General features: G+C 31.2%; 1 protein-coding gene across 3 annotated transcripts in view; it reads right to left on the bottom strand.

Moving 5' to 3' along the window:
• Positions 1–26,277, bottom strand: part of LOC119603272 (cation-independent mannose-6-phosphate receptor) — a 138,776-nt gene that overhangs the window by 68,229 nt on the left and 44,270 nt on the right. For all 3 annotated transcript variants that reach the window (XM_037955257.1, XM_037955256.1, XM_037955258.1), the window contains 4 exons: positions 23,096–23,242; positions 18,308–18,487; positions 16,679–16,808; positions 2,748–2,818 (listed from right to left, as the gene is read on the bottom strand). In XM_037955257.1, the coding sequence (XP_037811185.1) occupies positions 2,748–2,818; positions 16,679–16,808; positions 18,308–18,487; positions 23,096–23,242 (528 nt within the window). The remainder of the gene's footprint in view (positions 1–2,747; positions 2,819–16,678; positions 16,809–18,307; positions 18,488–23,095; positions 23,243–26,277) is intronic.

Here is a 26,277-nt window from a genome sequence, read left to right on the forward strand (position 1 = left end):
TTAATGTGATTTATTTTGCATAATAAAGCGTTTATCTTGAATATTACCTTGATTCCGATTTATTTAAGCAATTTATTAACGAAAAACTAATTTTCTGAAAGAGGCTTTATATGGGGCAAATGTGGACCGATCCCGATAAAATGGGCTGGATAGATTTATATTTATATAATATTTGTTTGTGCTAAATTTCATTGCAATAACAGTGTTAAAAAGTGAATTGCGGATATTCAAGTCACTTTCTGAAGGGGGCTTTATATGGGGGCTAGGATCAAATGAGGTCCCATCATTTCGAAATTCAGCAACGTCATCAAGGCTTGTATAAAACTTAGTTGTGCGAACTTTTATCGAGATACATTTATATTATACATCATTATGGGCTCAAAAACCCTTTTCGGGGGGTTCAGTTGTATGGGGGCTAGGTGAAATAATGGACCAATTCTAACCATTTGCAATAGGCCTCGTCCTTGGGTCAAAAGAAACGTGTATTCCAAATTTCATTTCGAATTATCTTGAAAATTGCGACATGTACTTTGATAACAACGTTTACATGGACACACGGACGGACGGGCGGACATCGTTAAACCGACTCAGAAAGTGATTCTGAATCAATTGGTATACTTTAAAGTGGGTATAGCAATAATATTTTAGTACGTTAGTACACAAACGCTGATACCCTACACCACTATAGTGGTGTAGGGTATAAAAATGTTGATCCCATTGCTCCAAAGATCCCTTATGATTTTACCAAACCTTCATTTCGCTGGCTTGTGTTTTTAAATTTTATTGTTTAGTAAATTTTTTTAAAAAGTAAGAAACATTTTAAAACATTCTGAATTGTTCTGTTCTTCAAAACAAAATATTGCTTTTTATTGTAAAAAACTAATTTCACAAGTTTTATCACTTAGCCAGCAGCTTTACAAGGAGAAAGATAATATTGTGCCCAAATGTCTAACTACTTGATTGAACGAATTTCTATGTACATATACATATGTATATTCTTTTTATTATATGTTTGATCCACTTGGGTCACCTGAGTTATATTACTTTAGCTTGGAGATTCATTTAAATATATTCTTCACTAAAGTACAATCTGACGACTTAAAAAAATGTTTAAAATCGGTTATATCTTCTTTCCATGAAGATTGAAACAAATTTATTATACCCTACACCACTATAGTCGGGAGAGTATTATGCGTTTGTGCTGATGTTTGTAACGCACAAAAATATTGGCCCTTCACCTTAGAGTATACGGATCAACTAAGAATCGCTTTCTGAGTCCACCCGTCCGTCTGTCCGCTTGGCTATCCATGTAAACCTTATGTGCAAGCTACAGGCCACAACTTTTAAAATATTTTGATAAAATTTGGGGTTTTAACACCTAGTTACGTTAAATATACTACTATCTCTCCAACTAAATTCTATATATGACCATGCCGATTTTTGTAATGATCGGACCTTATTTGATTGACCCTAGCTCTCATACAAGCCTCCATTTAAAAAATATCTTAAACATCCAAAATTTACTTATAACCATTAGTATCGCGATGAAATTTAGCATAAGGAACCTTACTAATCCATGTCCCACTTGTTTTTACAGTTTTATTCTTATTTAGGATATTAAGACGAAGTATAATGCCATTTTCGCTATAAATAATAGTCCCCAATTCGGAACAGATGCCCCAAACTACAGGGATTCTTAACAGCAAATACTCACACAAGCATAACTACATACCAACACATATACACAACAATTTTATTAAATAACAATTTAAAGGAAAACAACAACAACAACACGGTAAACGTTGCATACTGCATGTAAACGCAGATTGTCTGCTTCATGTGCAAATGAAAACAGATAGAAAGACAGACAGACGTGCAGACAACTTCAATGACGTCGACAGCAACGTATGAGGATGCGGATATAAAACTAAAGAACATAAAAATGTGGAAAAAGCCCTAAAGTTTAACGAGTATTAGATATAAGAAAAAAAGAAGAAGACGACGAGTTAACCTAATGTTGTTTACATGTCTGGTAAGAATAAGAACCCAATGCAGCCAATAACAAAAAAAAACCGAAAGAAAAGTAAACACAAAGTTTAAGGAAAATATACATTTAAACTTTTCGTTTTAGGGAAACTGATGAAAATGTTCAAACTAAGTACTTTAGATTATAAACAAATTTACCAAAAAGCTATATACGTAGAACATACATACTATATTTGGCTGTGTAGGTGGTTACAGTGAACTCGAATTCGGGGTATTCATACAAACGATTGCAGGAAGCCAGAGAAAACCATACCATTACTGGTTATGGGTTTAAAAAATGATTTTTACAAAAGTATGATTTACGAGTTAGGATGTTATTGCAGACAACCACAGATTCATAAGCAAAAATTAAATTACCGGAAAACAAATTTCTCTAGGCGAAAATAGTTTTCTTTATCTAATATAAGGAAAAATGTAACTACAGTTAACAACGCATATGGATAAATGTAAGTATTTTTGTTAAACTGTAATAAAATAATAGATATTTACATGTATGTATATACATAAGTACTATTTTAATGTACGTATGAGAGTCTGGATGAATTTGAACTCGCCTGTATTTAAGTTTTAGACTATAACCATATTCAAACTCATATCACTATCATTTAATGTCATTAAAAAAGGTTAAAACGGTAGAGGAAAGGGGAGGGAAAAGTTAGCTGGCATTTTGAATGAATTGTAACAAGTATGTAAGTACTTACCCCACTAAAGGATGTTGAAGGTTCTTCGGTAGTGCTGCTACAAATTAAACGCATTTGTACGTTGATAAGACCTGTAACGAGCACAACAACGAAAAGGAAATTTAAGTAAATACATTATAGGATCTACATGCGTACATACAGACTAAATAACACACACACATACATATTTAGATATAAAGATATATGCAAATAAAATTGAGTTTTCGTAAGTTGCTGTTTGTTGTTTTGTAGAAAAACTTTTTTCACAAGAAACTTTTTCCGCTTTATTGTTAATTTTCACCTAAATAAACTGTAAAACTTAGAAATCATCTTGCCTTATTATAACAGCAGCAATGACAATAACAAGTAGATAAAACAAGTTAGAGTGCTATATTCGGCTATGCCGAATCTTAAAAACCCTCCACCAGCACGCTACATTTTATTAAAACCCATATAACTATCTAGTTTTTAGATATCCGGATATAATCATGTAATAATGAATTATGTGGTATTAAGTGATTTTCAGAAGTGAACCTTATATGAGAGCTAACGACTATTTATGGATCGACTGATTTATATATATACAAAACATATTCAAGTAGAATTTTATTCCGATAAGTTTTATTGTCAATGAAATTGTGCATTTAATTTATTTTCGGAAATGATCCAATTATGGACTGATCTGGGAAAAATTTCGCATATATATTTAAATATATACATATACAAAAAAATATTCACGTCGAATTTTACCCCGATAGCTTTATGAGTTAATAAAATATGTACGCTTAAGTTATTTTCGGAAGTTGATCTTATATGTTAGCTATGACCAATTACGGGCCTATCCAGAAAAAAAATCGTAGAGTGATTGATACATACATCCGGAAAACAAATCGTAGAGTAATTAATACATATACAAAACATATTCGTGCCGAATTTTATCTCAATAGCTTTATTTATCAATGGAATATGTGCGTTTAAATGATTTTCGATAGTGGACCTTATATGAGAGCTGTGACCAATTGTGTACTGATTCGGAAAAAATTTCGCTTAATGATTTATATATATACAAAACATATTCCTGTCGAATCTTACCCCAATAGCTTTATTAGTTAATAAAATATGAGCGTTTAAGTGATTTTCGGAAGTGATCTTATATGGGAGCTATGACCAATTATGGACCGATTCGGAAAAATTGCTAGAATGGTTTATACATACACAAAACATATTCATGTCGAATTTTATCTCGATAGCTTTATTAATCAGTTAAATATATGTGTTTGAGTGATTTTCGGATGTGGGCCTTATATGGGAGCTATGACCAATTGTGGACCTATACAAATCTACGTTTGTAGTATGATTTCTGTTCATATTATATTTATATGTGCAAAATTTTAAGTTGATATCGATATATTTGAGGAAGTTATTAACGATAAATCCATTTCCCGAAATATGTACCTTTGTATGGGGGCTTTGGAAAATTTTGGGTCGATTGTTTTGATTTTCAACATAATTAATCCCTGTGCAAAATAACGTGTGACAAAACTCATCGAATTATCTTTTGTAGTTTCTGATAAATCGACTTAAAAATTACGAAAAACAAAGTAAAATTTTTACTCATAACTTTTTACGTTGTACCGATTTTGCTGATTTTCAATACAAAACTGCTTAGGATAACAATGAATATTTTTGGTGAATTTGGTTTATTTTTATATCTCAGATGAATATTTCTTGGTGTTAAACACGGAATGACAAACTTATATATACCCTCTATCACCACTGATGGTGGTGGAGGGTATAAAAATATAATCTGCCATGTCCGACTATATGATAACCTACAAGATTTACCAGGTGGCCAATTAAGGATCAAATTTCATGGAACTTTTTTAAATCGATATTAATCGTGGTTTTTGGAAGAGTTCGACAATTCAATTCTATATGGAGCTTTAAGTCATTGTAAGCAAAGCACTACGGGGTTTTATTCAGGTTGTATTAATTCTTATAACAAAACAATATCCAATAACAAGTCGGTCATGCCGGTCATGCCCGACTATACATACAATGCCCTACAATTGCTATAAGAAGAAGGTCAATTTTGGATTGATTTCGATCGACTTCTTTATTTATAATAAAATTTTTGGTATTAAATTTTATTAAAAAATCGATATCCATCTGAAATCTATGATGATTAATCTGGTTTTTGGAGAAGTTCCGATATCAGGTTTTGGGCCGATTACGGATCAAATTCTACATAGACCCAATATTTATTCCATTATTATCAAGCGATTATTATTGACAAAACCATTTTCTGATGGAGGATTTATATATGGACTAGGACCAAACTATGATTTTCATCGAGTTTTTGTACGTCAATTACACAGGTTAATAAATTATGTTATATCATCTGAAAGTCGATATTAATATAAAGAATTAAAACAGCTGTTATATATTCTTCCTTCTTTAAGATATCTTCGAAATTCGAATGACGAAATCGGATTTTTATACATTTTGTATGGAGAGCAAAAAAATGGCTGGATTCAAATTCCGATGTAAATGTGAAAAATAATTTTAACCAAAATCAAAAATGTCCATCTTTGTGTTCCGAATTTCATTCAATTAATTTGAAATTCGGAACACGTAGTTTGATTACAAATACTGACGATATGGAAAGTGTTGAAAAAGAACCACATTGATGTTGGGTAGGGTATAACAAGAATAATAAAATAACCCAAACGAAAAACAAATATCTATAAAAGCTGAAAATAACTTACAACTGTTATTGTCATCATCTACTAAATACAATTTAATCACCATTTTCTAAGTAGGCTTAATGTGTCAACGTTGTATACAACTACCAAAATAAAGTAGAGGAAAGAAAACATTTTTCATTTTATTTGATAAATATTACAGCTGTTATACAAAAAGTTTTAAGCGCTCGAAAGAACACTTAGAAAAATATTGGCAAATGTTGTTATGAATTTACTAAACAATTTTTGGAAGTTTAGAATCTGATTCCATTAGAGTTATTGTTTGTAGATTCTTATAACACACGACTTTTTTTCTCTCAGTGCTGTTATTACTTTACAAAGTTGTTAACTATGACAAAAAAGCTTTTGCTGCTACTAAACAAAAACCTTAGTGCAAAATGACAATGAGAGAACAACAAGAAATGAATTAAATCCAAACAACAAAATATATATTTTGTTTAGTTGTAGTAATTTTTTAAGTTTATATCATTTCAAAAAATAAATCCAAATAAACAACAAAACACAGAATTGTAACTAGTCGAGAGAAAGTAAGTCATTATCCTGTCATTGTTTGCAAGGATGTTAACATTTTGATTGTAATTTGCTAGAAAATGTCTTCAAAATTTTGTTTTTTTTTTCTTTTAGAAACAGAATAACCTACAGATAGACAGTAACTGTCACAGCAAGCAGATTTAGAGGACCATAGCAAAATTTTGATGTTGAGTAAGATTAGAATGGAATTATGGTACGTTTTATTTCACATCATTATTTTAAATTACTGTTTCGTGCTTTTGAAGAGGGACACAACAAGAGCAAACACTAACATAATTATGTTTTACAATGCGATTGAAGTCATAAAAAAAGTATTAGTTCTTAAAGTACAAAAATAAATTATATAATACAATTGTTAAACAACAACAACAACAGCAACAATAATAATAATAATACAATTTTTATGAAAATGTAGTTAAAATTTGAGTAAACAGAAGATGCAAACAGCTTTCAATGGAAGTGTTGCAAAAGCGGGTTAAGAGGCTATAAAATGTAAAAAAATGAAAATTATTTAAATTTTTTGTTTAGAGTCCTTACAAAGGATCAAAAGCAATCAAAAGTTAAAGCTCTTCGCATTGTTTTTAATCTCTTTTAAAGACAATCTTTTATACGAATTTTTTTGATTAAAAATTTTCGCGGAATGGACCGATTTTAAATACCAAAAACCAAGGTCAACGATGAATATTTTTAGTGAATTACATTATTTATTTGTTTTACACCAACATTGCTAACTAACTTACACAATTCATGGTAATAAAAAATATAAAAATAAAAAATTATTAATTAAATTTATTTTTAAAAATTAGAAGAAAAAAGAAAAACGGAACGAAAATGGGTCAATTAAAAAATTAACTCTAAGTGGCTGTCGAACGTACTTTTCAACTAAATAAAAACATTTAAATTTTTTAAGCTTTATCAATTTAAACGGATGTCGAAATAGCAACCTTTTAAAAACTGACTTTTTTTCATGTTGTTTCCAATAAAAATATCCAATAAGCCGCCTTCATGTTAAACTGAATCCTATGCCACTATGTATAGCACAAGGAAAAAATCCAAATTACAAATGCTTGGACTTTGCTTTTTTATCAACCAAAAAAAAAAAAAACACAAAAAAAAAGGATTCTGAAAAAAATACAAATAAAAACATTTCTGTACACACAGAATTCATTCAACTGAATTGGAAACAAATATGCATTTAGTCAGTCGTAATCACTTATTCACTCACTCACTCAGTGACTCTAAGGCTAGATTTCTTCATTTTTTTCATATGCCAATCTTTATTACGAACTTTGAGTAGTATTAGAACTGATAAAACAAAGAACGAAACGCAAAAGTCATTTTCGCTTACACCAACTTTTAACGACAAAATCAAATGTGACTTTTTAGGCTGAAAAACTGATTTCAGGATTTTAGTTTTTGTCATCACTAGGAGAAAAAAACAAACAAGCGATTTTTTTTTCCAGGCTCTTTATATTTTTGTATTCAGCAGAAGAACAAAATAATGCTAACAAAAATAAAATGTTGTTTTTTTTTAAGCAAAATAATTAAGGTTATCAGGATGAGTGGATAAATCTAGAACGCATAAATTGTTTTAAGGATTTAATATTAAATAAGATTATTTGAAATGTTTTTTTTTTCGGATGCTGTAAAATTTCTTAAATTATTTTTATAAATTGTATAAATAGTGCATGATTTTGATCATCCCATTGGCGATATTTATTAAAAAAATATTTCTGGATCGATACAGAAATTAATTTTTTACATTTTCTTAAAAAAAACTTTTTTTTATCGTTTTTATACCACCATCAGTGGTGATGGAGGGTATATATAAGTTTGTCATTCCGTGTGTAACACCAAAAAATACTCATCTTAACCCCAACAAAGTATATTTATACTGGGTCCTTGTGAAATTCTGAGTCGATTTAGCTATGTCCGTCTGTCTGTCTGTGTAAATCATGTTGACGTTAAAACTAAGCAAAGGAAATCAACCAAATTGACCGAAAATATTTATTATTGTCCTAAGCTGTTTGGTATTAAAAATCAACAAAATCAGTTTTCCAATTCTTAAGTAGGGTAGAAGGGGGACCATACGCCACTTTTTTTTTTTGAGGCGGCCTCAAATTAAAACCACAATACATATTCTTAATATTTTTCTTGGTTCGGATACTTAGATATGTTGGCTTTAGTTGTATTCCTTTCAATCTTTCCTAAGTCATCCTCATGTACATATTTTTTTAACTTTTCCGCACTGACCAAAAACGGCGATACCGCACCATCCATGGGGTAAAAGCGCCAAGGGGATGGGACAGATTTGTCATTAGTAAAATAAAAGAAAAAATTACAAAAATAAAAACTTATTTTGCTGTTTTATACTTTAATTCATTAAACAAAGTATAATAAACTAGATATTTATTGTTTATTTCACAAAACTTAACAAAAAAATTAAAACAAATTATTACTGATTTTTTTCTATATTTTAACCAAATTTTGTTCTACATCACAAGCATTATATATATTTGGCGCATGTGCCCCACGGGCATTTCTGGGGTTTAGTTTCAATTTTTTTCGGGCTTCAAATTATAATATCGAAAATATTATTATGTCTTATTGTTCACTATTATTGACGTTCTAATACTGACCAAATATATTTTTTCTATCACAAAAAGCATAAAAAGTTCACACAGTGAAATATTTTCACAGCCCTTTGAAAAACAATAAATCATGTCTGCCTCCCATCATATGTAAAGTTAATGTTTCAAATTTTCAGGGATGATAGATAATCGATAAACGAAAACAAAATTTGATAATGCGATAAAGTCGATTACTCAGTTTTCAAGTTATTCGCTATTGGCAGATGTGCCCCTATGGCGCATGATCAACCTTCTACCCTAGTCTTCTCAGAAACTACCAAAGACATTTCGATGAATTTTGTCACACATTATTTTTTTCTGCCAGGATTCAAGTATGTATGTGCCAAATCATTACAATTGATCCAAAATTTCCCATAGCCAACATACTAAAGTAAATATTCCCGGAAATTAGTTTAACGTTAATAACTCCCTCAAATATATCAATACAAAATTTTGGACATGTAAGTTTAATACGAACAGAAATCATACTACCAACGTAGATCTGTATCGGTCCACAATTGGTCATAGCTCCTATATAATGTCCATTTCCGAAAATCACTTAAAAGCACATATATCATTGATAAATTAAACTATTATGAAAAAATTTTACACAAATATGTTTTGTCTATATATAAATCACTCTACGAAATTGTTTCCGGATAGGCCCATAATTGGTCATAGCTCCCATATGAAGTCCACTTCTGAAAATCACTTAATCGCATATATTTCATTGAATTATAAAGCTATCGGGATAAAATTCAACCTAAATATGTTTTGTGTACATATAAATCATTTTACGATAATTTTTTCGGATGTTCATAGCTCCCATATAAGGACCACTACCGAAAATCACTTAAATGCATGCATTTCGTTGAATAGTAAAGCTATCGGGATAAAGTTCGACTTGAATATGTTTTGTGTACATATAAATGATTCTAACAAAATGTTTTCCGGATCGGTCCATAATTAGTCTTAGCTCCCATATAAGGTTCACTTCTAAAAATCACTTCATACCACATAATTCATTATTAAATTATTCTATCCGGATAAAATTTGACTTGAGTATGTTCTGTGTAAAGATAAATCATTCAGCTAAAATGTTTTCCAACTGGCCTATTATTGGTGATAGCTCCGATATAAGGTCATCAACAGAATTTAGTTCATTAAAAATATCGACGTCGGAGTAAAAATCGTCAGGAATATGGTCCGTACATATACAAATCAATCTCTTAAAGTTTTGGCATCGGCAAGATAGGCCCATAATAAATCATAGCACCCGTACAAGATCCACATCCGAAAATCACTTAATATAAATTTTTCTGGACCTAGCTTGTTTATATAAGAGTTCGATGGCAAAATCTCCATACATGACTCTTGTCATAAAATTACTCTTATATATAGTACTGGTACCTTTTGAACTTCAAACATCTAAAAATGAAAATATTCTCTCCTTTATGGAATCAATGGTAAAATTTGGGTTTTTATACTTCTTTTTTTTAATATATTGAGCTGGCTTAACTCTTTGGTACTCAATTAGGGACTTAATGATAAAAATTTATTTATTTAAAAGTCTAAAAAAATGTATTGAATGATAATTTATAGGTAGGAAGTTTTTGGTATTATTCACTTTTCAAATTGTACTTTTAGAATTGTTAATAACAGCAAGAACTAACATTTTTCTAAGAAGATATATTAGTACTTTTGGTGTTCAAAACAAGGTTTACATGGCTGGCTGCCAGCCGGAGAGACAGACGGACATGTCTTAATCAACTCAAAAAGTGTTCAAAAAACTTTAAGGTGGGTGGACCAATATTTTTTTGCGTTACAAACATCAGCACAAACGTAAATAGCTTTCGCATTATGGTAGTGTAGGGCTTTGTGGTACTTAAGAAATATTCCTTAAACATGTATAAAAACACAAAATCATAGAGTTTTAGTGATGACATAACAGTACTTTCGTCTAAAAGAACTTTTTAAATTTTCTATGAAATTGTTGACAATTAATTAATTTGTATAGATTGACCTAAAAAAAATACTAAATTTGAGTTTGGCATCATATATGAAAAATTCACATCTCGATGGCGCCCTAATTTGTGCCCCTATAACGAAGCCACTGAATTGTGGGTCCATTTTAAAAGCTATAATCGAATGCTCCTTGTCTACACCCATGACAAATTATATCCTTACCAGCCGTTTAGAAATTCCACATTTATTTCCAAAATATTTGGATGTTACGCCATTGGGCTATGTTGCTTGTGAATTGAAGAATACATTGAAGGAAAACTTCAAATTAAATAACAATTTTATCAGCAACTCTTTATATTGATGATAAAGACCCTTTGGAAATTTTAATAAAGATCAGGAAAAAATGAACGAGAATTATAAAAAAAGCAATGAAAAACAAAAGCAAGTAGCAGCTGTTGAGCTTAACGACAATTTAATGAGGATTTTACTTTCGAATGGTATTGGAAACCATCAACGAAAGGTATTCGAATTAACTGTTTGATTTTTCATTTTTGAAAAAAATTAAAATTGAACATCTAAGAAACAACACGTCAATAGACAATAAGGATAGTAAACTGTATTTTTTAAACGGGATTTTCAATAATAAAGACAAACGAAAAGAGTTTAAATTGTAATTAATGTAGGTACAGGAGAACTTATTTGCATGCTACAATTATATAAAAGTAGGTAGTTTCATTTTATATTACGTGGTAATAAATAAGCACTTATACATTAATAACCACTAGTAAACTATTTGTAGACATATTACTCTATCTAACATTATCACAAGTGTAGGGTAAAATAAAATGGAAGTATAAATATAAACCAGCATGTTGTGATTTTTTTTATTAACGAATTACTTTTTTGTTCGTACGAGTAGCAACTTATCAATGCTGAAAAAGTGAAATAGTTTTTTTTTAATTTTTTGGATATTTTTCCTTTTTAAGGATCTGAAAATGTGTTTACATATACATACAAACATATAAAAAAGTATGTGTAAGTTAAAAAGGATGTATGTGTCGCCATTGGAAGGAAACCCGAAAAAAACAAGGAACACAAACATTGCAGCATGAGGAAATGCAAGTAAAAGCATGATGACGCCATATTAAATATTCATACACCACACAATAGTGGAATACATAAAAAAACTTTTTACATTTTATCCTCCTTAACATGGTGGCATAAGTAAGTGTGCAGCATTGCAAAAAAAAGAGCAATATGCAACAGCAGCAACTCCAGCAACAAATAAAACAAAAACAAATCAAATACTATAGTGATAAGACTATACGAGATCTGTATGGTAGCATCCGAAAAACTATGTAAGCAACAGAAAAATAAACACTTAAAGATTAGCAAAAACTCAACAACAAACATGCAATTCCATTGTTGGCAACATTAAAGTGGAATTCAATGGATTTAATTTTTTTATTTTTTTTTAATATTATTGACTTTTTAAAAAAATTCAATATTGTAGTTAAAAAGTCATGAAATTTGTAAATAAAAAATGCTGAGGAATGAAAAAAAGATTAATCACATTTAACGTAAAAAGAAAGCACTTCTTCTACAACGAGGAAGATTATCGATAACCGTGAAAAATCTATGTAGACAAACTAAATATTACAGGATTTTGTTGAAAGTGTAAAATATAAATAAAAAATCTGTGAACACTTAAAGAAGTGTTCACTAAGTAACACATGGGAACACTAAAAATTAATAAATTATGAAGTTAGTTAAACCTGTTAACATTTTGAGATAAACATATTTAAATAACTTTCTTTGAACATACTTATAGCACTTTTTCTGAGCCATCATGCAGAAAAGTGTTGTAACGACATTTAAAGTGCAAAAATTATAAATGTTCATCCCTATCCCCTATTTATAGGGGATGTGGCACAATGTAGCCTAAATGTTCACATGTATATCAAGTTATTTGTTTATAGTTTAAGTTATCTAGCTCTAATTGTTTCTCAGATATACGATTTTTTATATTTCATTCACAGGGGAAGTGTTAGGCCCGTTTTGTTCCAAAATGTTTATATAGATATCAAAGTTGTCGAATAAATTTATGACTCTAGCTATTGCTGTTTCTGAGATATGCAACCTTCAATACATGTTTTGTATGCGAGGGGGCACCTTGCTCCTACTTGAAATATTGCATTAAAAATTAATCTATAGATTCTTCCAGAAGTACAGAAAGACACTGTGAAATTTTCAAGAAAATAGGTTCAGTAGCCTATAGACTATAAACATACATAAATTTTTATATATAGGTGGTTTTTCAGGAAGATTAAGGAGTGATCATAGATTATAACCTATTTCTCTATTGGACTATCATTTATGGAACTAAAGCGGTTTTTCTTAACAAATAGATATTATTAAGTAGATTCGATAACACAGGCCGACAAACCCATTGACCAAAGTATACTATAAGATTGAGCCGCGCTGAATCCGAATCTGCCCTCAAAATTTCTCCATTACATGTGGGATTTGAGATGTCGTGACCAGAAGTTTGAAAAAACGCTATTTTTGGTCCTTTAGAGATGTTATAACAGCCATCTTAAACGTCTAACTTGGGGTCAATGTTTCCACTTTTTTCAAATTTTGTCGGCCCGTGTAATTAATGACAACACTACATTAGAGTATAGGAATTAGTATTTTTTTTTTAACATTTGGTGGATTATAGGCTTCACATAACGCACAACACCACAAATGCCTCATAACATTTGCTGAGGGAGACGTCATGAAATAACTCCCCACAAAACTATCAGAGCATTTTGCTTAATTTTCAAATTTCATAGTAAATTTTTAAAGTGAACTTTTGTAAAATTATATGAATACCAAACTAATACTTTTAGAAAATAATAGTGGGCGTGGCACCTCCCATATTAATAAAATTTGTATATGTGAGAAACTATAAAAGTTAGATTGACCAAATTTTGTACAAGTAACTTAAGTGACGCGAGAATGATATTTCTTTCTCTCTCACGCAAAATCAAAAGTTTCCCAAAAATAGTTTCCTAGTGTGGACCGGCAGTTATGGACAGTCGGTTTTAGTGACATTTCTCAAAAAAAAGTCAGAGTTCTATATTTGGATGTGCCGAATCTTATATACCCTTCACCAAGTATATAATAGGACTGTATTGCCTATCTACAAGCATATTCTATTGTATAACCACCCTTAAACCAATATAAACTGTATTACCCAAATATAACTGTTTTATCGTCGTTACATATTTATAATTTTTTAGAGGTAGTCTCAGATTTTTGCTCAAAATCTCAGTTATTTATGAAAAAAATAATCACAAAATAAAGGTCTGTGAGAGGATAAAAGCTATAACATTTGTTTGAAGGTCAATCCAATGGGCAGAGCTCCAACATCAAATTAAATCACCAAATTTCGTTGTTGTGTCTTTATGAACAAATTTTTGGGGAGTTACAATTTAATTTTTGTTTTGGGGAATTATTTCATGACACCGCTAAATCAGAAATCATTGTATTTTTATGTTAGAGCAACATTAGAGGAACTACAGCAGATTTTTGTTCACCAAAAAAACTGACTCTGTGATCAGAGATAATTATCCTTTTTTAGGTTCAACCAATATTGAAGGAATTACAGCCGATTTTTTACGAAGAAAATTGACCGCTGTGTAAAAAAGCTTTTGTGAAAAAAATAGTCATTAAGTCATGCTCTAATGTCGAAACAAAATATTATGTTTTTACAAGTCCGAGGTTAGTATGACGGTACGTATAATGAATGGACACACAGGATTACGAGCACATCTATCCAAAATTGGACCTGCGGATTCATAAGAATGTAGGGCATGTGGAGAGGACAGTGAAACTCTGGAGCACTTTCATTGCCACTGTCAGGCATTCGTCGAAGTTAGATCCAAGTATTTTAGAAGGGATGTTATTCCGGAAATAAATTCCTCACTAATACTGATTGGAAAACTCTTAGGAATAACGTCCAGGAAACTGAGTTATTAACCATTTAAAAAGTAATACATTCAGTGAAAATGTTTTTTCATGAAAAGAAGTGCACAACAGGCCCGATAGAGGTCTTGTGTATTTCTTCGGATTTGATGTAGTATACAGCCTTCTATCAACCTAACCTAACCTAGCCATGTTTTTACCAACATTAACAAATCACTTATGTTTTTTATCTAAAAAAATCAATTATTTCATCCTCAATCTTACATAGAATTTTAAATTACGATTACAAACACTTCAGTAAATTAGCTATTTTCATTTCTCTCTTTTATTTAATATTTTTTTATTCAACACTAAACTGAAATAAAATCGTGTTAAATAAACGCCAAAAGAAATAAAATAAATAAACGAGTTGAATGCATCTAAAAACCCAACGAAATAGTTTTTTTTACTACAAAATGAAATTAAGTGTTGTAGAGAAATACAAGTATCTACAATTGTACTATATGTATATGTGGCTCTATAAATGAAGTATATCGGTTCATCAGTGGAATATTTTACGATCTAAACACACCGATAAGATTTTATGTGGTGAGAAGTGTTGAAGATAATACTGAAATTAAATGACGAACAAATGAATAGTATTATAAATGTGACACACGGTGGTATTGAACGAAATATTTTATACACTACTGAGGTAATAGATATTTGAAAGGAGTAGAGATGAAAAACTGTAACTATGATTGCTCACACTAAATAACATATTAACATTTTAGCTCCGACCTATTTCGACCGATAAGATTTTATGTGGTGAGAAGTGTTGAAGATAATACTGAAATTAAATGACGAACAAATGAATAGTATTATAAATGTGACACACGGTGGTATTGAACGAAATATTTTATACACTACTGAGGTAATAGATATTTGAAAGGAGTAGAGATGAAAAACTGTAACTATGATTGCTCACACTAAATAACATATTAACATTTTAGCTCCGACCTATTTCGTACCCACAGTCACGATGTCCCGTTATAAGGGGTATGACAACTTTCTCAGTATTAGTAACAATGAGCCTTCGATAAGTGAGTTGGAGTATGTACTTCAAATATACGTATATTTTACATAATGTAATTTTAATCAAATTAAATATGTAATTCTTCCAATAGTTTTTGCTGCATAAAAAACAACTGAAATTTTATAACAATTCTCTTGGCATTCAAGTGATGTGTGTAACAAACTGTGCAACAAAATGAATGCAGCATACAGCAGTACATTATGTAGTGATGCAACAAAAAGTTAAGGAAACAAAAAAAATAAACGAAATATGAGCGCACTGGGATGATTGCCAATTCAAATGCGATTTGAAGATTAAAATACAGAAGTAGCTAAAAACAACAGATTGGTTCGAAGCAACAACAGCAATCGCAGGAGCCAGAACAACGACAGCAAAAAAAAATGAGACAACAGCAGCAACTAGATAGATAGATAGACAGACGGACAATTGAAGAAGAAAAATAAAAAGGAGCGAATGATGATACTTCATGCAGCAGTAAGAAGCATTAAAAAATTATACAAGACAAATACAGACAATCTTGCAAATATACACTCACACACAGTCTAATACAAATACTACTAAAACCCTCTCACTGACGCAGAGAAGTAGAAAAAACACGATTTACTGCAACAACATTGAAAGGAAACCTACACAGCGAAAAGTAAACAATAAAAGAAGATGAAAACACAACAACTACAACCAAATTGATTGAATACTCGCTGCTAAAAGGAGGCAAATAAAAAAAAAGAAAAGGAAATGCTTGTGCCAAACGGATGTTTTAAAACAGGAAAAGGAAATTAAATTGAATAAAAAGTCAAAATAAACAAAAAAAATAAATAAAACGAGAACACTTTGCATAAAACACGTGCTAAATTTAAAAAAAAAATAAAGAGAAAAATAAACTTTGAACTCTGGTTTTAAAAAAATATATGTAAGCTTATACAAACAACAATCTTCCTAAATAAACAAAGCTGAATTCCAAAAAAAAAATCACTTTTGAAAATGAAAAACAAAAAAAATGAAATGTTAACTTACCATATGAATTGCAGGAACCATTAGTCATGAAAAATAGATTCACCAAACCCTGACTATAATCAGTAACAGCCTTGTGAACTGTTTTTTCATCACAAAAGTTTAAAGTAAATTCTTTGTTATCCTTTGAAATCTGAAAGATAAAAAGAAATTAAGTACAAATTTTAATGTTTATTAGCAAATTTCAAAGACTGTTAGTGGAAAGATGCCGAACTCTTACTAAATGAAAATTAGTGTAGAGCTTGAACTATAAAATAAAGGTCTAACTATAACCAGTGTGCTTTGCTACATTTATCATAATTAAAAGTAAAAAATAAACTATTTCTGTCAGTTTTTGCGCTATATTTGCAAAAATTTCCGGATTTTAGATTTTATGGTTTCACCGATATATGTACGTATGGGAGGCGCAAACTCTGTCCATACCAGATGTACCACAGTGTGTTCTCTGTGAGTAAGAACAAAGTCCTCAGCTTATATGATGGATTTGTGTTTCGGACTACCGAATAGGTCTCTGGGTGCTGTTACCGATTCAACAGAGGCCATTCCATCTGCGTGGTTGTAAACGGAAGCGATGTTTTTACATCTCAGAAGTTATGCAACCGGGCAGCAATGATCGCAAAGTGCTTGTACAGGGAATGGTGTACAAAAATTGCCACCCACGTGAAAGATACACAAAAGGGCTTTGGTGAGTTGTCACAATAGCTCACCCTAAGGTTGAAAAAGACCATCATGAAATTAGTCCGACACGGCAGCTGTTCACATAAAGCACTTCGACATTCATACACGCGGACAGACAGACGGACATGGATAAATAGACTCCACTATCTATAAGGATCCAGAATATATGTATGTATATACTTTATAGGGTCGGAAAATTATATTACTGAGATTTCAAACGGAATGAAAAACTTATTGTATATACCCTTCTCACGAAGGTGAAGGGTATAAAAGAGGATGTTTTGAAATGACTCGAAAATATTTTTACGTCACGGCAAAAAGATCGCGATTTCACAAAATTGTTTTTAATAAATCTCGATATTTTCAATTTTCCAAAAATAACATTAAAAGAAGAAATAATTTACGAAATTGTGTTTAATCATAGAACTACCCTAACGTCCATAGGATAACTGGAATTGTACAATTATAACACATTTTTCATCCATACCTTGAATATTCTGCCTTATATTGTACTTTGTTTTTCCAATTTTCATTCTTTTAATTATTTATTTTCTCAGTTTCTTTCGCTTTTGTTAAAAATACGCAAATTCCCAAAGCAAATATTGTTTTATTTATTTTTTAACTTCCCACCACTTCATCATCGTTGTCTGCGTATACAGACAAATATGTTTCCTTTTATTACTCATACCGTTCATTTAATGACATTTTACATATTTAAAAGTCTATAAAATAGTGGTTGGCACCCATAGTTAACAGAGACCGGTTGCTATTAATTATTTGAATAAACAACTGTATAAAAATCAGTAAAAGCTAATCTCTTAAACAAATATTTTTGCAATATACATATGTATGTAATGCCATATATATACTCCTAGTGCCGACCACTGCTGTTAAAAGTATTATATTTCGCATGTGTAAACTTACATAAGTTTAGCTGCACGAGTGTGTACTTACCTTGATTTTACCCTCATTGCTAAAGGTTGCCTTCTTCAAATTATAGCTGACACCCAGTTCAGAATTTTTAATTTCACATGATTTCTCTTCGAAATCACACATATGCGGTGGACAAATAACATTCGTTGCCCATGTGAATTCATAATGACAGTCAGCGTATTTACGCAATTTTGGTGTACCCTGCAACGACACAAGAGTGATGTATTAATTTTTAAATATTAAAAGAAGGTGGCGGATAAATGTAAAGGTTACAACAAAATAATAATGTTAATGCATCATTGTGTAGCTAAAGAAAGAAATTTTTAAATATGTCCCTACGATTTAATAATGAATTATATATTAGGGTATATAATTAGATCAATTTCTTGATTTTCATGGTGATATTAGTGTTCATAAGTGAATTTTGAAGTCAGAAGTCATTTTTTGAAGGGGAGATTGTATGGAGACTAGGGTCAAATAGGGCCCGATCAATCGGCAGTATCATTTAGACTTATATAAAATAAAGTTTTGCGATTTGAAGAGATGCTAGAACATTTAACACATTCCTTGGGTCAAAAGAAGAGTATGTGCAAAATTTAATCAAATTTTCTTGAAAATTGCGACCAGTATCGTGCGCACAAGGTTTACATGGACACACAGACGGACAGACAGACAGATAGACTGACGGACGGGCAAAGCTAAATCGACTCTATAAGTGATTCTGAGCGGTTTGGTATACTTTAAGTTAGGACCAATATTTTTGAGAGTTACAAAATAAAAATTTTCCAATCAAGAAATGAGATATTAAATACAAACTTTCACTTTTTTCATAGCAAAATCATAATAAAAACTACCACTTGTATAAAATAATTATAAACATTTTTATACCCTACATAACTTTAGTGGGGAGGGTATATTGGGTTTGTGCTGATGATTGTAACGCAAAATAATATTGGTCCTATACCCACCTTAAAGTATACCAATCGGATCAGAATCATTTTCTGAGTCGATTTAGCTATGTCCGTCTATCTGTCCGTCCGTCCATGTAAACCTTGTAATCAAACTACAGGTCGCAATCTTGAAGATAATTCAATGAAATTTGGTCCCAGGGACGAAGCCAATTGAAAATGGTTAAGATCGGTCCATTATTTTACCTAGCCCCCATACAACTGAACCCCCCAATAGGGCTTGTAATCCTTGTAATCAAACTACAGGTCGCAATTTTGGAGATAATTTAATGAAATTTGGCACATGATCTGACATGGTACCGTAGACGAAGCCTGTTGAAAATGGTTTACATCGGTCCATTATTTCACCTAGCCCCCATACAACTGAACCCGCCGAATAGGGCATTTAAGTTCATAATTATGTTTAATATACTCATATCTCGACATAAAGCTGCAAAAACCAAGTTCTATACAAGACTTGATGACCCTCACGAATTCCATAATAATAGATTCTCATATGTCCCTAGGCCCTATGAAAAGCCTCCATCAAAATTTCACTTAAATGTCCACAATTTTATTCAACAATAAACCGCTTAAGTATGTATATCTAAGGCAAGGTACAATTCAACTTAAATGCTTTATTATGACAACTAAATCACATTATATTTTTGTCAAAGGTGTAGGGTATTATATGGTCGCCCTCGCCCGACTATAATTTCTTACTTGTTAAAATTTTAAAAACTTCACATTTGAGCGAAAAAGGTATTTTCTTTTCTACCCACTTCTTATCCATAATTCCGGAAAATCTTCTTAGTTATAGAGCTCTCTGCTCTAGACAGAGAAATATTTAAAATTGTTGCTATTACTCTAGCCAGATGCAAACACAGTTGGCGAAAAGGTATCTTAACAATTTTTTTACATTTAATTGTAGTATCTGTTAAGCATAACATTGTTCTACTTTAGAAATGCATACAAAGTTTTTGTAGACACATTATTTTATTACTATTACTTTTGCATTGCTGCGCCAATGGAAACTATTTTATAGTTTTTCCCTCCTTCAACATCTTTTAACAATTAACCACAAAATTTTTTATCTTAAAGGGAGATATCTTAAAGCGAACAATAAAGAAATAAACGTATAGAACTAAGTATTTTTAATAGATTCACACACCATAAAATATTATGGTGAACAGCAGCAGGACAAGTAGTAAGTAAGTGAATGAAATAATAATGAAATGTCAGCAAAATTTTTACAACTTTCCATGGTACTTTTAAAAACCACCAGAGTTTTAAATACAACCAAACTTCTGCTCAACCACATGCTCGACTGGTGGCAGTAAGATGTTGCAGCAGCAAGGGCAACAGCATCAATAGCAGTAATAATAGTAACAGCAACAACAGCAGCAGCAAAACAATCAAAAAACAATGAACTAATGAATTTGTGTTGCTTTACAAAAAACCGCATAGGTCAGTGAGTAAAAATAAAATTCAACGCAATATTATGCAGATGCAAAACAATAAGAGATGATGACGATGATGTGAATGGCGACAACGTCACTGGCGTTGACGTCAATAAAGAGAAGGATGATGATGTTAAGGATAAATGAAAGTTTCATAATAGCGGTAAAAACTCACACTATGAAATTTAACAGACAGTGGGTTAATAGATAGAGGTTTTCTTCAGAATTACACCCAAGACTTTCACTAACCGATATATATTTACAGTTTTGATCTACTTAAATTTGAATCCTGAAAAATGCCAGACCTGCCATTCCAAAAAACAAATATACTAAGCCGCCAACTTTTTTGATATATTTTTATTATCATCTTCACTTGACTGAGCAGCAGCAGTATCGCATAATTTTGAAAAAGAGTAATGTCGATCGTGTTTGATCGTTCTTACTGAACCGAAATTGTGAGTCGAACGTAAAGCTTCCTTATACAACTGTTGACTTGTAACTACCAGTACAGGACAATTATTCTACTGAAGGAGGGGAACTGAAAAAGTAATGTACGATTTTGAGAACCACATGATTATCAACAAAGATATCAAAGAGAGGTTGCAGAAATATCCGATTTGATTCCGACCGAACTTTGCTCAATTGTCAAAATAAAGCTTCAGCTTCGAAGCGCTCATTGTTCGACTTTAATAATTTGATCAATCCTTTAGTCCCACTACAGAAAAGGGAAATTGAACGCGCTAAAAAAATCGTTAGCATTCTGTTAAAAACAGCAGGATACAGAAGGCAGAAAACAATGGTAAACCAAGGATCAACGAGAAAGCAAACAAAAAAAAGATAAACGAAAATATGCGGATAAAATGGCCGCTGACAACTGCATATGAAAAGCACCACAGGTGGGTTGAAAGACAAAAAAAATTACATTAAGATCCTAACAAAAAACAGACAAATAAACGTAAACAAGAAACAAATGAATAGCAATACAATTGGCAAAGGGCCAACAACAGATGCACACATACACACACAAACCAGTTAGTAAAATTCCTATAATTCATGGGTCTAGTGCTGCAGTAACGAATTCCCTAGACACTATTCACCATATAAAAAGCATACATTTAATATTCTTATGTGGAAATGTATATAGTTTACATGGAAATCGAAAAGGGGATTGCTAGCCTTTTTTATATCGCTAGTAGAACCAGTAAATTATTTTGCGTTATCATGTAAACTCATAAAAAATATCAGAAGACAAATATTTAGAACTGGGTCGCTGCGAAATATAACAATATTAGCACATCTTTAAATATATCGCACTACTTTACCATATACCTGTAAACTTAAAGGTAACTAGCGTATGATAAATATCGTATTGTACCCCATGAAAGGCCACTAATTGCTATTTACAAAATTGTAGCGATACTTACACTGACGGCAGCTTTTAAATACTCAACAACAACTACAAAAGAAACAAAATGTTCGGAAGTGAAATGGTAATGGAAGGGTTGTATATGTAAATGAATGAATGAGTTGCTCTAGTACTCTACTCATGCTACAGCATGCAACACAAATTGCAGACAAAGTGTCAACAGTAAAACAAAAAGCAATAAGATTGAAAGGAAAAAAATCGTTGTTGCCAGTAACAACAAACAGCCAGAAGCTATAGGGGAGGAAGGCTTTTGTTTGGAGAGGGTGTTGGTGAAAATTGTGACCGGTACGATTGGGGAGACAATAATATCAATGGGGTTTCCATTCATTGTTTTTGTTTATTTGGTTGGAATGCATCTGTTGTGGACAGGGAATTAAACTATGGCCAACCGACTATTCAACCAACAATCATAATAAATCGATTATTAATAATGAGCATTGTTCAAGTATAATGACTACGGCATTGTAACGGTTTGGTTTGGTTTGCATTCAGTAGATTTTACTCATTACTACATATCTGCTCTCCAAGACGCACAGCAATTATTGCAGTTAAAATTTGCAATTACACATTTAACTAGTTTATAGGAAATTACATGAATTGCATTTGTGTGAATATAAATTAAATGTAAATATTAATGACCAAAGAAAATTTTAATCTTAGACAGAAGAGAAGAGTTTGAAGTAAGGGTTTACACTCCCTTGATATAACTTGGTATAACCAAAATTTCAATATTTGATTATTAAATTATGATAAAGGAAATTATATAAATTAATTATGTTTATGGAAGTAATTGCACATTAAAATTATAATTGCTTTTTAGCAATGTAAAAATATATTCATAAAAATATTAATCGTTTATTTTTGTTTTATTTCATACAGAATTCATACAATAAACCTTCAATAATTTCAATAAGCATTTATGAATACATAGGGAAGAATTTAAACATTAGATTAGCTTTATCTTAAATTTACTTACCCGTCCAGCACGCATGTTACAATAAAATTCAATTCTTGATGATAATCGCAAATTTGTATCTTCGGGACAGATGTCACCCAATAAATAACGCAATAGGGCATTTGTGCGATTAACAGCAACTAATGAAGCCAAAGGAAAGCCAAGACTCTGAAAATAATAAAAGAAATATTACTTATAATAATTTTATGCAAAAAAATCTTTGTTGAAATTTGTATGGAAATAATGTTGATTATTTTACTAAAAGTTAATTTTCTTGAGATCCCCTCATTTCTCACTCTGAATTTTTTAATATTTTGCTAATGACACAATAAGCTATTTTTGGTAAAGAAATAAATAAAATGGAAGATATTTTTTATAAGATATTCTTCATTAAAAAACTTTTTTATATAATTATCCTTTAAAGTATATACATTCGGGATCCTTATAGATAGCGGAGTCGATTTAGCAATGTCCGTCTGTCTGTCCGTGTGTATGTTGAAATCAGTTTTCAGAAGAACCCAGATATCTGCGAGATCTGAATCTTCATTAATTTTATCAGACATACGATCGGGAAGAACGCTATTTAAAATCAACAAAATCGCTCCATAAATAACGAAGATATGTGCAAAAATTTGAGACAACATCTGAAAATTTCATCAAAAATAAAGAATTTTCGTTCATGCTCAGACAGAAATAATAAACAAGCGACAACAACACACATAATCATACGGTTAATTTTGTTATTGTAATTGATTGTTTATAAAGACAAAGCTGAGCAAGAGCAACACGTTACACGGATGAAACTGTAGGTAGTTATTGGCTTGAAACATGAAATTAAGCATGTAGGGCCCGGAGTAAGTGATAACATATAAAAGGGGATTTTTTAAACTTTTTCGTCCTTCAAAAGCTACTTTTTTGAACTTTCTTTAATATTGAACCTTGAAACATGAAATTAAGAATGTAGGGCTCGGGGTAAGCAATAACCTTAAAAGGGTATTAATAGTATATGCACAATTGGGACGAACGACGAATTTTTCGGAACGAATATTCGTCGTCAGAAATAGAACACACTTGGGTATATGAAAATGTACACAATCATTGCGTATGACGAAATTCGTCGTACGTAAAGAACTATGCGATAGGTTTATTTCTATTTCTTACCCAGACGAACGACGAATTAATTAGGGAAAATTGTTTTAAAATCAATTCCGGTAGCCCGAATTTGCTGAAATTTGGCGGTTGTGAGTACAGCTAATGACAATACAATATTATGTTTGAATATTCGAAATTATATTCGAAAATTCGAAGTTATGTTCGAAAAATTTTTTATGCTCTTAAAATAATCTCTAGATCTTAAAAACTAAAAATAAAATTTTCGAAAATTCGAACTTAAGTTCGAAAAATTTTGAAAACCATTAAAACCAGTTCTCGTGGCCCGAATTGTCTGAAATTTGGCAGTCTGGGGTACACTTGATGACACTACAATGCTATGTTGGAATTTTTAAAATTAAGTTCGAAAATTCGAAGTAATGTTCGAAAAAATTTTGAAGCTGTTAAAATAATCTCAAAATGGGGGTATTCACAAAAATATAATTTTAATTCTTTATATTGCTTACATTTTCTAATTTCGAAATAATGTTCGAATAAATTTTAAAGCCGTTAAAATTATCTCAAAATCGTAGAGATTCACAAAAATATAATTTTTGTTCCTTTTTCTTACTTTCTCCAATTTCGAACAAACAAATTTTGAAACGAATTCGCAGTAGGAATAATTTGATTGTGTTCCATTCGACGAATTTACGCAACGAATTTTTATCGACTAGTTCGTCGTGCTATACGAAATTCGTCGTTCGTCCCAATTGTGCGTATACCATAATTTGGCACTTTTTCGTTCTTCAAAAGGCACTTTTTGAAGTCTTTAATATTGAACTTATAAATATGAAATTATGGATGTAGTGCTCGAAGTAAGTGATAACCTATTAAAGGGGATTTTTTGGTACTTTTTCCTTCTTCTTTTCTCGTTCTTAAAAATGTAGTTTTTGATGTTTTCATAATATTAAACCTAACACGACGAATATAGAACTCTTACTCTTTTAAAAATAGGAACTTTGAACCACGAGCATCTAAACCGTTATGAATTTGAAAATTTTGGAGAACTTTAAACTCCGTATTTATACAAAGAATGCGTAACGAGCTTCATCAAAATCGGAGAGGATAAGGTAAAATCCTGTTCGAAAGTTTTCGAAATGCCCCATTAATTTTTATTTATTTTATATTAATGTTTAAACAATTATATTTTTTATTTTTTTCCCCATCCCTGACAATGGCAATAACAACAAACGGTTTTATATGATACGTGTTGTTTTTTCTCTGTTTAGCAAACTTAATACAAAAACAAGTAAGAAATTATAGTCGGGCGAGGCCGACCATATAATACCCTACACCTTTGACAAAAATATAATGTGATTTAGTTGCCATAATAAAGCATTTAAATTGAATTGTACCTTGCCTCAGATACACATACTTAAGCCGTTTATTGTTGAATAAAATTGTGGACATTTAAGTGAAATTTTGATGGGGGCTTTTCATAGGGGCTAGGGTCATATGAGGACCTATTATTATGGAATTCGTGAGGGCCATCAAATCTTGTATAGAACTTGGTTTTTGCAGCTTTTTGTCGAGATATAAGTATATTAAACATAATTATGAACTTAAAAGCCCTATTCGGCGGGTTCAGTTGTATGGGGGCTAGGTGAAATAATGGACCGATGTAAACCATTTTCAACAGGCTTCATTTACGGTACCATAAAAGATCCTGTGCCAAATTTCATTGAATTATCTCCAAAATTGCGACCTGTAGTTTGATTACAAAGTTTTAAAGCCCTATTCGGGGGGTTCAGTCGTATGGGGGCTAGGTGAAATAATGGACCGATGTTAACCATTTTCAATAGACTTTGTCTACGGTACCATAAAAAATCATGTGCCAAATTTCATTGAATTATCTCCAAAATTGCGACCTGTAGTTTGATTACAAAGTTTAAAAGCCCTATTCGGGAGTTCAGTTGTATGGGGGCTAGGTGAAATAATGGACCGATGTTAACCATTTTCAATAGGCTTCGTCTACGGTACCATAAAAGATCATGTGCCAAATTTCATTGAATTATCTCCAAAAATGCGACTTGTAGTTTGATTACAATGTTTAC

Source organism: Lucilia sericata, unplaced genomic scaffold, assembly GCF_015586225.1.
Source record: "Lucilia sericata isolate MDLA Ls3-8-SP2 unplaced genomic scaffold, ASM1558622v1 Contig000286F_arrow, whole genome shotgun sequence".
In the NCBI taxonomy this organism is placed as follows: domain Eukaryota; kingdom Metazoa; phylum Arthropoda; class Insecta; order Diptera; family Calliphoridae; genus Lucilia; species Lucilia sericata.